This window comes from Pygocentrus nattereri, chromosome 14 (assembly GCF_015220715.1).
Source record: "Pygocentrus nattereri isolate fPygNat1 chromosome 14, fPygNat1.pri, whole genome shotgun sequence".
In the NCBI taxonomy this organism is placed as follows: Eukaryota; Metazoa; Chordata; class Actinopteri; order Characiformes; family Serrasalmidae; genus Pygocentrus; species Pygocentrus nattereri.
The window spans coordinates 10,846,554-10,864,593 of NC_051224.1; the positions used below are offsets into that span (position 1 = coordinate 10,846,554).

Below are 18,040 nucleotides of genomic sequence, written 5' to 3' on the forward strand. Positions count from 1 at the left end.
AAACATGATGGACCTTAAAACAAACAAACACTAAGAATGTAATACAATCCTCAAATATTCTCTTCAGAAACTGGAACGGCATTTATTCTTGAAATTCTCTGTAAAGGAAATGGTAAGGAAGAATTTTCAAAAGAAATGCTCTTGATGCACAGGGGCTTGATGCACTGTGAATTTTGCCCAGATGTGATAAACAGGGTCAGGTTTGGAGTTACTCACGTCTTGGTGTCTTTGGCCTCCTGGTGCATGATGTCCAGGATCATGCGGCAGGCTGCTGAGCAACCTTCAGGAGTGGAGTGGATGCTAATTGGCTTCTCAGCTGCACCAGCATTCTCTTTACGGTGCACATCAATTCTGAGGAAAAAAATGTGAAATTTAGAAAAAGCCAAATTACAAATAAATAATTTTTTAAAAATTGAATTACATTTTTGTATGATGCATTATATATATATATATATATATATATATATATATATATATATATATATATATATATATATTTTTTTTTTTTTTAAGGCAATGGTTATGCCAAAAATCTACCTGACAAAATTCAACCAGGACCAATATGAGCTTCTCAACTCAGTACACACAGATATCAAATGATACAGTCAACAGACTGGATCAAATAAACTGCTTAGTTTAATACAGACTTCAATTAAATGAAATATATTAAACTACAAAAAGTCCACAGTGAGTGCCAACTCTGCCTCTTCTGAAGAAAAAAAAAAAACCCAACACTTCCGCTTTCTCTAAAATTCAGGAGCATAAAGAAAAAACACTTCTCGTAAGCATATATTATCTTGTCGTTAGTGACATACACAATATTGTACAGTACTTATCGTTAACATAATAAAATGAAAAATGTTCTTCTTAAGCTACATTAGCCCCGTTTGCTTCCTTTGCTTTAGCGCAAATCTAAATAAGCAAAACTTTGGACACCAATCATGCTTTCGCTGATGGCCTACATTCTAGGGAAGAAATTGGGTCAAAAATACAACTGCTCCAAAATCATATTTACCAACACTAATATCATCATCTGGCACTCACTTGCTCTGAGTCTGTTTGGTGATGTTGCGGATAGTAGCACCCTCTTTTCCAATGATTGCACCCACATACTGGGTGGGCACGAGAAGGCGGAGCGGGATATCAGCATGCTGGTGTTTAGAGGGGATTCCTGCACCAGGGGAACCCTGGCGGGCGTTGACACGGGGACCATATCCAGCTCGACGGCCGTTGTCAGGACCGCGCTGGGAGTCAGTGTCTGATGTTTCGTCAGGTATGTAGGACACGCGCAGAGCGTTGTTCTCAAACTGGTACCCATTCAGCTTCTGGATGGCTCTGGAAAAAAAAAATAATAATGCTAAAAAAATTAAGATCGCTGAACTAAATCATCTTTAAGCCTGATTTAGAGCCTGACAAACTCAACTAAGAAAGAAACACTTCTTGAAAATGCATTGTGGAAATTACATAAAGGAATGAAAAAGTATGAAAGTACTCACAAAGCAAGCACCTACATCGACAACAGATCAATTACATGAACCACAGCACAATTTATTAGACGGAAAGTGGAGCATTCATGGCGTTTCATCCATATCAAGCCAGACTGTTGTCTGATTTAAAGGTAACAGCTCAAGTTGAGAATCACCAAACATCAAATAAAGGGCTGTATGGTTAAGAACTACTTGCAGTATGGCAAATGCACCACTAGGTGTCACATCTGTAATATGCAATGCAGAAACATGCGCTCCGCTCTTAAGTGATCAAATTGTAGTATAAAGTCCCAGTGCAGGTGCACTTAAGTGAGAAGTTTGATTTGTGATTGGATTAAGATGTGTTCGGGTGCACATTCCCTATTCAAACATCTCTTGTATTAAAGCCTAGTATTACTTCGGGAAAAGTAACACATGCAAAGCACTGTGATTGCAATACAGGCAAAGTGGACTTTAATTTAATGCACAGAGAAAAGCCTAAAATTTCACTCACTGTCTGGCTTGCTCCCGAGTACCATAGGTGACGTTTACCACAGCAGTCTCACTCTCTGTGTTAACTAGAGAGAGAGAGAGAGAGAGAGAGAGAGAGAGAGAGAGAGAGAGAGAGAGAGAGAGAGAGAGAGAGAGAGAGAGAGAGAGAGAGAGAGAGAGAGAGAGAGAGAGAGAGAGAGAGAGAGAGCGCATGAAATTAAATACACAGAAAAGACACACAGCTAGAAACTGCCCTTTCCAAATGGTGTACAAAAAGAGGGTTATGAGATTTTACTATACAGTAATATTACAAAATGTTACAAAAAAATACACTGCTCAAAAAAAATAAAGGGAACACTCAAATAACACATCCTAAATCTGAATGAATGAAATATACTCATTGAATACTTTGTTCTGTACAAAGTTGAATGTGCTGACAACAAAATCACACAAAGATCATCAAATTTATTAACCAATGGAGGCCTGGATTTGGAGTCACACACAAAATTAAAGTGGAAAAACACACTACAGGCTGATCCAACTTTGATGTAATGTCCTTAAAACAAGTCAAAATGAGGCTCAGTATTGTGTGTGGCCTCCACGTGCCTGTATGACCTCCCTACAACGTCTGGGCATGCTCCTGATGAGGTGGCGGATGGTCTCCAGAGGGATCTCCTCCCAGACCTGGACTAAAGCATCCAGGATGGAGCGAGACATGATGTCCCAGATGTGCTCAATCAGATTCAGGTCTGGAGAACGGGCGGGCCAGTCCATAGCCTCAGTGCCTTCATCTTGCAGGAACTGCTGACACACTCCAGCCACATGAGGTCTAGCATTGTCCTGCATTAGGAGGAACCCAGGGCCAACCGCACCAGCATATGGTCTCATAAGGGGCCTGAGGATCTCATCTCGGTACCTAATGGCAGTCAGGCTACCTCTGGCGAGCACATGGAGGGCTGTGCGGCCCTCCAAAGAAATGCCACCCCACACCATTATTAACGCACTGCCAAATCGGTCATGCTGAAGGATGTTGCAGGCAGCGGATCGCTCTCCACGGTGTCTCCAGACTCTGTGCTTAGTGTGAACCTGCTTTCATCTCTGAAGAGCACAGGGCGCCAGTGGTGAATTTGCCAATCCTGGTATTCTCTGGCAAATGCCAAGCATCCTGCACGGTGATGGGCTGCACATGCACATTTGTGGCCTGCTGGAGGTTAGTCCTTGCACAAAGGCGGAGGTAGCGGACCTGCTGCTGGGTTGTTGCCCACCTACGGCCTCCTCCATGTCTCCTGGTGTACTGGCCGGTCTCCTGGTAGCACCTCCAGCCTCTGGACACTACGCTGACAGACACAGCAAACCTTCTTGCCACAGCTCGCATTGATGTGCCATCCTGGATGAGCTGCACTACCTGAGCCACTTGCGTGGGTTGTAGAGTCCGTCTCATGCTACCATGAGTGTGAAAGCACCACCAACATTCAAAACAATCAGCCAGAAAACATAGGTACTGAGAAGTGGTCTGTGGTCCCCACCTGCAGAACCACTCCTTTATTGAGTGTGTCTTGCTAATTGCCAATAATTTCCACCTGTTGTCTATTCCATTTGCACAACAGCATGTGAAATTGATTGTCAATCAGTGTTGCTTCCTAAGTGGACAGGTTAATTTCACAGAAGTTTGATTTACTTGGAGTTATATTGTGTTGTTTAAGTTATTTTTTTGAGCAGTGTATATTCACAGTGTGCAAAGCCGATAACAGAAAGTCTTATACCTTGTTCACAGTTCTCAACGGTTCCATATTGAGCCAGCAGACCATCAAGCACCTGCACAAGACGAAGGGAGAACAGGTGAGAAAACAAAATGTTAAATATTTAACTTCAAGAATCTGAAACCAGCCAATAACATTTAGGTAACAGTAGACAACAGTTATATAGACTTGAATCAGCAATGCTCTCCACTTTGGCCTTTACTAGTCTCAAGGTGGGATCTGCATGATTAAAATCAGTTCCAGTCCTGGAGGGGATTAGTTCAGCACAATCTGTTCATCTTCTTGGTCAAATGCACCAGGTTCAATTTGTTCAGCTGCTTATTCCCAGGTTTAGTAGGTATGCTTGAGCAGGGAAATTTGGCAAAGTGTGCTGGACACATCTCCAGAACCACAGCTGATGACCCCTAGCACAGAACCAGGCTCCTGACAAAGCCTTTTTGCTTTTATTTCTAAATCAAAGAGGCCGTGCTCCAGACCTGTTCAAGCCCAGCGGCACTGTCTGCTGACCATAACAACCACTTTCTGTAAGTTTCAAAACTTGACAGTTTTATCAGCGATGTGCGCTGAAGTGCAGGCTGCCCCCATGTGGCTGATGGAGGCAGTGGAGGCTGGCAGCAGCATGGCCCAATGGAGGCTGGCCAAGCTGAGCGAGACCCCGCCCTGCTCAAGCTACAGCCTGTCACTACAGCAGCCATTAAAGACAACGTGCTCCATGCCACGCCCAGCACTTAAACACCTATTACATGCACTGCTCTTCAATGGCTTGCAAATGCCAAGTCTCCCAAAATGTTTTTTAAACAAATCTGTACATTTTCTTTGTCAATTTAAAATAAATAAATCAAATGTTCAATATAAAGATTTGCAGATTTCGCAATTTTTCTTTGTTTAAAAAAAACAAAAAAAAACAAAAAAAAAAAAAACGAACATCTGACAAAAGTACTAATGTATACATAACACCACTCCATGCATTTTACTCCTTTGTTATCCACGCTCAAATCTATAAAGGTAAATAAAACACCTGTGGCTGAAATGTTTTCATGTGCTTCTAACTGTCAACCAAAAATATATTCAAAGTATTAGTAGATACCTTTGTATATTTTTTTTTTCTCAATGGAAATGTAGCAATGAAAATCAAATATTACTGCAATATCAAAAGAAGACAAAATAGCTCAAGACTTTTGAAGGGCATTGTACCTTTAAGACAACTAATAATCTCATTAATGATAGCAACACAAATGTTTTCCCCATTTACAACTGTTCATCCACAAAGAATACAATCTGTTTTCCACAAAGAAAGACCTTAAAGTATGGACTAAGATTACAAGAAAAGCTCTTCATTCAGATAAACTCAATATAAACAGTTGCATTTAGAACACTGAAGTAATTGTCAGCACTTGGGGCAAAGGTTTTTAGAAAACAGTCATTAATTCATTCCTTTTCCACAGTGGACTTAATAAATATATTACAGAAATGACTTCAACTTTTCCATTCCTTAGATATTAGAACAGTCATTATTTACCAACTTCAATTATCTCCTGAATTAAATTTGGCAACATTTATCAGTTTGTGTACTTTAGATATTTTCGCAGCACTCTGTGTCATGCTCATCAAAGTCTTTTTCTTGGTATGAAGACCAGGTTTTGCCCAAGTAATGTTCCAACAGTTTAAACACCTGAAAGATTTGAGTGCTGACATCACAACAATGAGCTAAAATGTGAGGCTTTGCATTTCTAACATAGCAGAACAGTGATAAATATGGTCAGTAATACTTCAACCAGTGATCTACAGTATCGTGAAAAAGTCATAGGCACCCAAGCACATTGTTTAAAACCATTTATCATCAATATGTGAAGATAATAGCCTTTTTTTATCTTCTCAATGGATGAAAAACAAAATGCAACAAAAACAGTTTTCTATATTATAAGTAGTTAATATCTTGTGAGCTAGCCTGAAGAACAAAGTTTGTTCCAGATTTAATCATTAGCACACTTGATTTAAACAAAGTACTGATTAGGCAAATGTGTTAGATGATAATATTGGGCTGCTATGAGGAGAGGTCTTTATATTGTACAAGTGTTATTTAACTGTATAACCATATTTTTTGCTAAGGTGCCTAAAACTTTGGAACAGAACTATAGCATGCTTCTAAATAAAACTGGTCAGGTTATAACATCAAGTTATATTAATTCACGTTATTACACACTTTTATTTTAGAGCATTTTGAAATGTTATGTCCTCTATCTTTCTGGCAGGCAGTGTACTCTGGGTTAGGAATACACTGATAATGTCATGAACAACTACATCTTATTTTTCCATTTAGATCTGCCAAGAGACCTGCTGAAGGTCTTAAATGACTCAATTGCTAGAATAGAAAAAAAAATTTCATCTGTGCACAAGGATTTCATTTACTAACAAGCCTAATCATCTTTCTCCTCTTCAAAAGCTCTATTTACTGACCTTCAATTTATCAATTTTACTAAGCTATGTTGTTTGGGATGGGAGTGCTTAGAATCTCTGCTTCCACACTATTTCCATTTTCAGGGACATGGAAGAAACCGTCTGTATAAGACATAGGGCAGATTCACTTATTACACAGAAATAGCAGACTCACCTCCCATTGTAAATGGGGTGGAATGTTTCTAATCTGGAGTTTTCTGGTCCTGTAATAAGACAGAGAGAGAGAGAGGAACGATTCAGAAGCCTGAACAAATGAATCTAAAACAGAAGGCTGCATTCAAAAGAACAAATCACTCAATCAAGTGACACAATGAAGCATGGCAATTTCACACGATCAGTTAAGACTGAGTGAGATCTTCTACAGAAGGTTTTCACCATAATCAACAGTTGCTTTTTTCAGTAACTTTTTTAAAAATAATACTGTGTTTTGTCATAACATGCATGCAATCATATCATTAAGTTTAGTGAAACACCACACTGAAAAGGACATTCATTTGGATAATTATAACAATGCACGGTAATCTAATTTACTGTGTAAGACCCAGATACAAATGACTAAAAAGGTTTGTTCAGAGTGATGCAGATGCAGCGTTTTTCCCTTATGACACATTTTAACCAGCATTTATAGGTACAAGTTTCTACATCAACATGTCTCACTTAGCTGAGCGCTTATCTGTTTCTGTGCTTCATGACCATTTTAAAATGCCATGGATGAGAACGTAAGCTACCAAGATCATTTCCTTTGAAAAGTCTCAATTTCTCCAGAAGGACTTCAATAAAAACCACCTTCAATAAAACTTGCTCAGTCAGCAGCTGAGTAAGAATAAGACAACAACTAATGCCGATGAAGCATCACTAAAAATAGGTTATAATGCTACATGGTTAGCGCAAGGAGTATTTTTTCCCCCCAACTACTTTCACACATACTTGTTGGTTTAATAGAGGAAAAAAACCTGTCCTGGATGAGTCAAAGTCAGTGAAAAAAAAACCCAAAAACATACAAATCTATAAAAATAAGTTAAAAGGCACACATATCACACACACGAAGCAAGTGGTTAATATAGTGAAATGTGGTAAAGAAGCAGAGGAACAGTGGAGGGGTGTGTTGTGCAAGCACTGCCAGCTCGCATAGCCCGCTGCCTGTGGCTAGCATGAGCAGGGTGGGAGAGCGCAGTGAGTGGAGATTGAATGGGTATATTGAAACCGGACACTGACGACTGTAGTACACTGCCAGCTGCCCTGGAACCCACCCAGCACCCAGGCTAAAAGGGGGAGGGGAAGACAGACAGAGAGACAGACAGAGAGAGACGCATGAAGAAGGGGGTGGGGGGGGAGACACCGAAGCTAAAAGAGAGAGATGGAGAGTGAATTACCTTTCCAAACCTGAGGAAAACAATAAGTTGACGAGAGCAAAAAGGCAATAGCATACACCAACACTGTCTATTGTACCATGACGTCCCAACACAATGCCCATGATGTATAAGGGCGCAATGGGACAATAACACTACGGTATAAATGCTTACTGCTTTTGTGGCCTTTTATTGAAAGCCATACAAAATGTATGTTACATATGCTAACCCTTGCCATTGCTCACTGGAGCCTCTAGAGGGAGTCTTTGATCTGAGGGAGCGAAGAGGGCAAGAGCAGAAGAATGAGGAAGGAAGTTCACGCCAGGGGTCATGAGGGAGGAGCCCAACTTCTACACTACAACATCTGTAGCGTCTGGGAAAGAGTTAAGGGGAGAATCCTTAATGACCTCTGAACCCTGGAGGTCACACCCACCGGTTGAAGAATGGCGAGAAAGGCAATCCCCACCCTCCGCCCCTTACTCTCCCAGGCACCATGGAAATGGGGGGGGGCCAATTGGGTCACAAAAGCTGCACTCGGGGTGGTTTTCACCAAAGAGATTTCCAATGCAAGGCCAAAATAACCCAGTCTGAACCACTACACCTTGTTTTGGTTGAAGTTTTGTATGTGCAGAATCAATTATGCAGACACAAAAAGGTGGAGCAGCACTCTGATCTTGGATCAGCCCTTCCAGGGCGGCTTCAAACAAGATGTCGGAGTTGGCCGTGTCGGCCATTTTGTCGGCTCCTTGTATCTCATAAGTTGTTGATGTACTTAATCAGCCAACTAATGATGGGAGTGCACTTTTACCCAGTTTCAGGATACTGAAGGTATGGTCAAAGAAACACATGAATGATAAGACCACAACAAGTCAGAAGTTTCAAAATCATTCAACTCTGTTTTCACGCTGATCAATAGCTCCAGGCTACCTCCACCCTTCCCCCACATTCAACGCCACACACACATTCAAAGGCCCCTCCACCCCCTTAACTGCCAACAAACATTCCCCCTCCCCGCCACACACAAACCCTTGTGAACCCTTCGCAACATGGGCCATCAGATGCAAACCATTTCTGTTTTATGCCATAGCAGTGGCACAACAAAAAAAGATGGATGGAGCTTGAGGGGTGGAAGAGAACACTTCTTGTGCGTCTCCCTATTGTTTGGGGATAAGGGGGGGGGGGCACAGGGAAGCCATCCTTAATTAAAATTTCAAAACAAGATCTGCATATTGCATCTACTGATGAGCCCATCATTACTGCATGCCTAACTTACAACTATTGCACAGGCATCATATTATGAGACCTAATGGATACTGTTGATCATGGCTATATCCTCTATCAGCATAGAATCTACTGCAAAACATGCATGCTTTGTGTGTGTTCACTGGAGAAGTATGAGAGTGGATGTGAAAACGTTGACGGTCTATAAGAGTTTCAAGGTGGATGAGCCGTAGAGGTGCAGACCTTCTACATGAGACCAAAATATATGTTTGGGGGGGGGACAATGGGAAAAAAAAAAAAAGAAGTAAAGAAGATAATCCTCCTCTGAGGAGGCAAAAAGTGAAGGCTCTTCAGAACACCCAGGAGTAAGAGAGTGAGGCTCATTGTATGGGGGTGGGGTGTCATTCTATGGTATTGTCATATAGCTGGGGGCAGGGTCAAGCAGAGCATTTCAAAAGAATGGCCTTTTTCGTAGGGACTAGTCAATCTTAAAGACTTAAAGTAAAACAAAGTTGAGAATGCAAAATAGGTTGGGAAGACATCAAATACACATTAAAAGTTTGGGGACAATATCTTTAATGCAAATGAACATGGTGTCTGTGTGGGTATGCAATCTTAAAAAAATAAGGTTTATTTTGAGGACACAAATCATTGAAATATTTGTAACCATGTTTACAGTTATATGCATATGCATAAATATTTTATCCTCTTATTGGGATTCATCAACACTCCTTTCAGGTGCTTAGACAACTTTTTGAGCAAAACATCTTAAATGTGCTTGGGAGGTTAGTCAAAATTTTTATTTAAGCAAACCATACTTTTAATGTCGAAAAAGACAACAACATGATGAACATGAGTGCTGCAAAATATGGTCAAAGTATCAGTGAATGACTGCTTAGCTTAACAAAACCTTTGCATGCACTTCTTATTTAACTGAAGTTACAGCAAGAAAATTTGAATTTCAAAGACATTTCTAAACATTTAACAGTTTGTGTACATGCAAACTGATGATTATTTGAGATTACTGGAGGTCATTTATTGTAAGTCACTGAATAATTACCATTACAACGCAATTCCTTATGCATGAATGAAAGAAGAAGAAAAGAAAAGAAAAAAAAAGAAAAAAAAAAAAAAAAGAAAAAAAAAAAAAAAAACCTGTCACCAAAACTTTCAGTTTGAGTTTCAGTTCATAGTTTAATATATATCACCACTGACTTTTTTTTCCGTTCCAACTATGGGTGGGCAATATGACTTTTATAGTTACCATGTCAATGTGTGTTGTCGTGGCATACAATATCTGTCTCTACGCATATTGTGGATATGGTAAGTAGATTGCATATTTAAATACAAAGGGAGCATAATTAGACCTGTTTAACTCGATTTAGTGCAGTACGTGAAATGTTAAACTGTAACCACTGTATTTATAGTTGACACTACAACTGCACTTTGTATTTGTTTAAAATACCATGATGCACACTGCGTAATGTAAAGAAAAAATCTTAAGTATTGTGAAGTTAAAGTACAGTGATGTGTTTAGTTTTGCCATTATTGGACACCCAGCCCATGTGTAATGTAAAAACAAGCCAATGTGCAAACTTAAACTGGAAGACATGCTTGTGTGTGTAATGCACTGCTCCCTGTCTTTGTTTAATCATGGCAAAAGTTCTGACAATTGTCTTTTCATCTGTAGAAGGGGGAAAAAAAAAAAAAAAAAAAAACCTACCTACATCGTCATTACAAAGAACATTCAATTCCTCTGCACGCACTGCAGGCGTGCACATACACAGCCCATGTTCTTTCATGTTACAAGTCACATCCCGTTCATCTCTGCACAAGAACACACCCACTCCCAACATATACAATGCAGCTCGCACCTACACTTTCACTTACATACACAATGAAGCCACACATGCATGCACGCAAAGCAGGTGCATCTCCAAGCAGCCGTTACAGTGGCCGGCTCCTCTGGAGGCCCCTCTGTTGCTGAACATGTAAGCGAGCTCCCGCATGGCCTGGTGCATGATGGGCCGGTCTCAGCTGCACTGGAGGACTCAGCAGGCCCCGCCCCCTTCAGAGCCACAGACAATGAGACACATTCCATCCCTCATAATTATAAACACACATTCAAACGCTGCCACCGTGCAAAGCACAAACACACACACCCAAATGGTTGAAAACCCAGCCAATCGTTTGTTTTATAGTGGCTCATTTTAAACTTCCATATAACAAAACAATGTATGTCTATTATAATGAGAACATTATAACCACAAATAAACACTATAATAATCTATTTATGTATAACCATTATAACACAAACAACTGATTCATATCTCTCACACACACACACACACACACACACACACACAAATTTAACTGGGGACGGAATATATATCTGTATTGGCAGAAAAATTCCCTTGCAATGCTTAAATAAATAAATCAATAAATAATTCTGATTTGACTGAAATTTCTAATTTGTTGTACAACATGTGCAGGCCTTGGTCAAATGATGGGTTCTGTTGATTTTTTTCTTTTTTTAAGTGAAAATAAGGTAACATTCTCTATGAGATACAAACAAATATAACAATGCTCTGCAGATTTTAGTGCACTATCATTTTGCAGCACACTTTTTTTAAAATAACGGGAAAAAAAAAATAGAAAATGTGCCATGACTTTTACACAAATCACGTTTTAAAGTCATTGGACAGCATTTCAGCTCAACTACACGGTAGTGATGGTATAGAATAAACCCCACGATATAAATCTTTCAAAATATCTGTTTAGCTATTGTAAAGGAGATGTATAAACGAAATAATTCGTTTAGCTGCTTTACTGAAAACACAGACATGTCCTTGTTCCAACACGAGTACAAAAACTTCGGTAGGCAAAACAAATCTTGTTCAAAATTGATGACTTGCCGCACATTTCCATGATTAATGCCTATGTGTATTGATGAATAGAGACATTTCATAGCCTAGATCTCTGCATTTTCCACTTTAAATACAAACTAACTTCCAGTTATATCCCTTTGTGTAAACCCTGGTTATCACTTTTGTACAATTTAGCTTCTTTTACTTCTCTTTTCTTCAGCTCAATTCAGTTCACAGAAACAGGGAGGCTTTACGAAACTCTAGTCAGAGAGGTCTTAGGCTATTTATGTAGCCTCATTGGTATGAGTGGTGATTCATTGCTATGAAATAATGATGAACTTCATTAGTTGTCATTAGCTCGCTTCACATCTGTTATTTCCAAGTGCTCTCATTTTTTATGGTGTTATTTTGATTTTAGACTTAAACAGCCCATTATACTTTTGCTGCACATTCCCTTCAACACTGGGCTGACCGCTCTGAAATCAAGCTTGGCTTTGTTTGTTGTTTAAAAGAGGTGAGATTCATGTTATAAATTAATTCATAAAATTAACTTATAGTAGTCATTTTGACATGTTTTCATAATTCCATTTTGTCTAAAGCAGTGATAAATACACCTTTAGCTGTGAAAACCACACTAGCCACTAGCTAAACATGCTAGTCACATGACAAAGTGATACGAAGTGAGCAAGTTGTATGGTTACCTTACTATTGTATAGCCATTATCACAATAAAGAATACAGCCATATATAAAATCATCATAACACAAACAACTTGGCCATAGAAAACCAATTAACACAAATAATGTAACCACTAAAACAGTTATAACACAAACAATACATAACCATATATATAACAAAACACACCTGGAACACCTTTGAATTTGCTTCTCAGACAGGCCACACTGTCACCACGCCAACCCTGATGCTCCTTCACAAACAAAACACTGAGCATGTGCACTCTAGGACCTTGTACAAGGAATTTGTGCAAATGCTTCACACTTCAAAAAATACAAAACACACGCCTACGCAACTGACACTACAGAGCCACGTCCACATTGTTCTTAACAATGATCAAAATCTGCATGGCAGACTTGGCTGGGATTTTAGCGAGTGTGCGCTTGGGGGAAAGAAAAAAAAAAAAGAGACAGAAAACAAAACAAACAAAACAAAACAAAAAAAAAAAAAAAAAAACAGAAGACAACAACCCCCCCCCCCCCCCCACTTGCTTAGAGCAGACTCTAAAGGATTCCTAACTGCATTTCCAAAAATGGAAACTGCACAGCTGTTGGAGCGCCAACTGGTGTAATGTGTGGTGATATGCTTTACAAGTCTAAGGTGCAACCCATCCAGCCAAAGTGGTTCATTTTAATAGTGAGCAGCAAACTTTCTTGACAAGCATTTCACACTTGTGTGAAACATGAGGATGAGCTTGTACGGCTCATTTTCACACCACTCTCATCCAACTTCACACGTCCTGCAGAGATTTAAAAAAAAAAAAAAAAAAAAGAAAGAAAGAATGCATTTCCAGACAAACCAAGAGAAAGGAATTAACTACTAAGTCTTTTCTGTCAGGGCAAGAGACAACAGGCCTGTCCACATGATCAGATCATAAAACTGAGCATCAGAGTTCAGAGCTGAAACTTTGGCTGGCTAATATATTGAACAATAACTTTCTTGTCTGTATTCATAGCTGGACACTATTGCAAGGTGACTGCCACTAAACCTAAGTGCCAGAATCTGACAATCCCTTCATCCTACAAAATAAGTCTTCCTTTAAATTGTCTTATTACTTATTTGCAGACAACAGAGAAGAAAATTATTTTTTTTACCTGTGAGACATAACATATATATCACATTACAATGCATTCATAAGGCATTATAAATAGGACAAATATTTATGAAAATGCATTACACGTCATAGCCATGTTATGCCTTATGACCCATCATCATAGTGCACTGTAAGTACTGTTCCTAACAGGACTTATGAATAAATGAATGCATATATTGAACCCTCATATGTAAAGTTGCATATATTGCAATTTGGTAATATATTTCAAGTTGCATTTGTAAGCCTCAGTTGGGGTCAGCCTTCAGAGTTTAAGCCCTGACTATTTACATATTATGAACATTACTTAATGCATATTTTTAAAATTCATTATGAATAATACACAAAGCATAATCCTTTGTTCATAATTTTTTAGAGCCACATTTATAATCCCTTATGTATGCATTCTAATATGTTCATAGATTCTCACAGGCACAGTATTCTTAGAAACCTGTTATTATTGATAAACAGAAGGTGTGGGTTGTATTTGTGAGCTCTCAGGAAAATGAGACACATTTACTGTAAAACAAAGTCATTTAAAGCGGTTACATTTTAGTTTGCACTATGGGCATCCTTAGGTGGTTGGTCTTCAAGGCGTAAGCCCCGAATGTAAATCATAGGAACACTACTTACAATACATTAATTTTAACAATTTATAATGCATAATGAAACCAGGCTACAAAGAGTAATGATAAATAATAAATTATACTGTAATGACATAGTATAATAATAAAAACACATTTGTAGGCACATTTATGATGCCTTTTTCTTACAGATGTGATTCACAGAAAAAGTGTTACTTGTTTACGATTATTATTATTATTATTTCGCCAAAATAAAAAGTCATGTACTATTACAAAAAAGTTCTAATAAGTCTCATCACCGTCAAAGCAGTGCTCAACTACTTAACCCTCATAAAAACACACATACACACTAACGCGCACACATGAATGAGCCGAATACCAGCTAATTATCGATATGAGGGTGAAGGGGTGAACAGGAAACTCAGCACACAGGAAGTATCCTAGTCAAGAACTGCTGTTAGCATAATCAAACCTTCGCCTTGCCACTTCCTGTCGGCCGTTTCTCATTCAGCCAATCAGCAGCAGAGTTGAAAGGGCAAGAGGGGGAGTTGGTACTAAAAGGTGGGGGAGGGAGCAAGAAACAATGGGCTTCCAAGACAGAAAAGAGCATTCCTAACCAAAACTCCCCCACCTTGTGCCACACGCACAGATAAAACACTCAGAAGGTTACTTCCTCTCAGTATGCAAGGTAAATCTGAGACGCACAGGCAGAAAAAACCCTGAATATGTCTAAAAGGCAGCTCGTCTTTAGTGAGCCATGTACTAAGTTCCATATCCAGCTGATTACAACTGGCCTACAAAAGGACTGCAATAACGAGGTTAAGAATGGACTACCCCCACCAATATGGCGACGCGTGCTCAGCTCTAATGACAGACCTGTAAAAACAGGTCAGTTGAGGGGGGCCCTTCATGCTGAACTCCAACCAGCCTGCTCTACCAAACATTACCCTCAACCTGATCCCTGTTAGTTTAAAAAGAGCCACCTCTACCTGCAAAGAAACAATTAGCAACCATGTATGCAGACAAAGGTCAGCTCATCTGGTCTTGTTATGCTTCCAGGTTGACCACTGTCTCTTAGGATACGTTTACACAGCAGGTAAAAGTGTCCCAAATCTGATTATCACCAAATCAGATTTTTTTTTGTTTAGCTGCTCACACCATCTTTTAAATGTGACCTGTATGCGACATCAGTCTGAACAGATCACTCACAAACCGACCCGCATGAACAAAACAACGTTTCACGTGGCTCGTCCAGAGGTAAACAATCATGAAGACTAGCGAACACTAATCGCTCCTGGTTTCAGCTTCACCAGCATTACAGAAAAGATTATGAAGTTCCAGTGTGTGACAGCTGGCCTCATCACTCCCAATGTGTTAGAGTCCGTGGTAAAAAGGACGCGTTATTCGGCCACTTCTTTGGTTCGTGTCCTCAGATTCTTTAAACTGGTCTCTGGCACAGCCTCGGGCTCCTCCGGCCACACTCCGTCATTTCGTTCGAAACCTCTTCATCGCAGCCGCAGTTTGAGTCTCCTCTAATTTTTTGGTACAGAAACATCAGCCTTAATATTCATTCACCTCAGCAGTGCGAAATTATGACCGATGTCAAGTTGTACTGGTGTAAAAGTCGCATGAATTCCGATCTGGCTGTTCAGACTGAGTCGCTTTGCTGCAGATCGGATACGGATCAATACCACATATGAAAGCGTCTCAAATCGGAATTGAAAAGATCAGATTCAATGAGTTTTCTGCTTTTCACAAAGCCACACAGATGACACGTGTCACATTTGAGGAAAAAGAATGGATTTGGGCCACTTTTACCTGCTGTGTAAACGTAGCCTTATTTTCCCCACAATGAGGGCAGCATTCACATAACAGCTATGCAACTGTGCTTATACAGCAGGGTATAGGTGAGAGGTGAGAGACTACTAATGAAAATGCTACCATTTATATTCTTAACAAATTTAATTCTAAATTAATATTAGTATTTAATTAATTTGATTTCTAAGTATTTGGTATTTCCCTCTTTTGTTTTAATAACAGCATGCACTTGAGCCAGCATATTCTCCACAAGTTTGTGCAAAAGCCTCCAATGAACAGAAAATCCACCTGAGAGTCATCTGAACATCAGCTCCGATGTAAAGAATTGGACTTCCAAATCCAAATTGTCTTGAATTTTAATAGTGACCTAGAAATACAGTAAATTCTTAAGTTTCTTCATTTTACTTTCAAAATGCTCACACATTTTCAATTTGGTCTCAGACTCATGACAACAAACATCAAAAGGTTTGAACAACAATCCCTTATTATACTAAGCCTTTTTTTAACCACAATTTTTAAAAAAAGTATCCTAATAATATGAGCAAATTAAACTCATTTAATAATTTAACCTGTATTTTTCATACAATTACAATATCTAGGTCAAATATGGGCTAAACTCCAAAAGCTGCAATGCAAATAAGGGCTAGTGAAAAATGTAGACTTATGATTAACGCTGTCTTTAGCACAGACTGGAGGTTTGCTTTAAAAAAAAAAAAAAAGATGTGGTTTGAATTAGGGAACATAAATCTGAATTAGTTCAGGAAGTCAATTAATTAACTCACTTAGGATGATCACAATGAAATAGAATGCAATTCAAAGGGATTAAATGTGAGTACCTATAAGTCACCTGTGTTGACCTTCAGGACACATCATAATTAGGCTATTATTTCATTACTAAATTTTACTTCCACCAAAATGTGTGTATCCAAGTAGAGGACATTATTTGTTGAATGTTAGTTGAATTGACAAAAGAAAAATAAAGACAAAAGAAACTTTTTTTTTTTTTTTAAATATGTATTATTTTTAAAGAGGCTGGGACCTGAAAAAAATGAGGATTTCTTAAGTGTCTCAAAGCCTGAGAAAATGTAAAGTAAAACTAAAATCTACCTTTGCACCAGAAAGATAAGCAACTGTACTAGGACAAGTCTGTCATGAAGGACGTAGAAATTAGATAAAGCATCAAAAGGGGGGCTAGTAGACTGCAATAGGCGAGCAAGCTTTTCCAGGCCGTGCTGAAAATGGCGGGCGAATGGGCAAATGGGGGTGGGGTAGGGAGGAAGGGGGCGGTCCTTCAAAGCCCTGTCTCTCCTTTTCCCAGTCTCTTCGTAACAGGAGTCCATGGAGGGACGTTCTAAGCTGATTATGGTCTAGGTGGAGAAGGCAGGCTTATGTGGAGGTTCTTCAAGTCAATGAAAACGCTCCCCTGAAGCCTAGTTAAGCAATTGGATCACAGTCCATTATATGTGGTGGACACAATGGCCACACATGCTGATAGTGATCAGAGACTGTGTGTGTGTGTGTGTGTGTGTGTATCAAACTTCACATTAAGAGCACTGATCAAGAATCTGTGAAACTTCATCCTACCAAACACAGTCATATGGACATATTCAGCTTCATGTCAAAACTTCATAACTCAAAAGACTTTTATATTGTATCGTCTAAACAGAAATTGTTTAGAATGACTTGGAATAAATTTAAGTTAATTTTTCCCCACCCTCCTATGAAATTACCATTTTGAAGTTCTGTTTTATGAGGCCCTCTTTATCATCCTTAACAGTACCAAATGGTGCGGCTAAAGAGAAGGCAACTTTGTTACGAAAGGCCTCACCATTAGCCCCTCCGCTCTTTTCTCTCTGTGTTTGCAGTAACTGAGTGGGAGAACATCCCCCACTCAACTGCTTTTCCCCACCTTTTCTTTACCCACCACACTATAAGGTCAAAGGTTATTCTACATACTTGGGATTCAAGGCATGCTGATGCAACATTAACTCTTTGTATGCCTGAAGGTGAGGCACAATCACTGCTGCCTGCTAGCTCTCAGGTAGAGCAGCCATTAAGTTTGAGCAGGAAGAAATCAACTCACCTCCGTCCACATGTTCATGTGAAATGCACTATTTACTTGCTAGCAAACTCTTAAGACTGATAACATCAGAGACGAAGCTTAAAGCTAGTGCGTGTGCTTTCATCTGAGCTTTTGAGGGA

General features: G+C 39.3%; 1 protein-coding gene across 1 annotated transcript in view; it reads right to left on the minus strand.

Annotated features, from left to right (window-relative positions):
- The window catches only part of igf2bp1 (insulin-like growth factor 2 mRNA binding protein 1), a 50,627-nt gene that overhangs the window by 4,914 nt on the left and 27,673 nt on the right, over window positions 1-18,040 (minus strand). Inside the window, exons 3-7 of the mRNA XM_017684280.2 lie at window positions 6,330-6,378; window positions 3,722-3,773; window positions 1,981-2,044; window positions 1,045-1,335; window positions 217-351 (exon numbers count right to left, since the gene is read on the minus strand). Of these exons, the coding sequence (XP_017539769.1) occupies window positions 217-351; window positions 1,045-1,335; window positions 1,981-2,044; window positions 3,722-3,773; window positions 6,330-6,378 (591 nt within the window). The remainder of the gene's footprint in view (window positions 1-216; window positions 352-1,044; window positions 1,336-1,980; window positions 2,045-3,721; window positions 3,774-6,329; window positions 6,379-18,040) is intronic.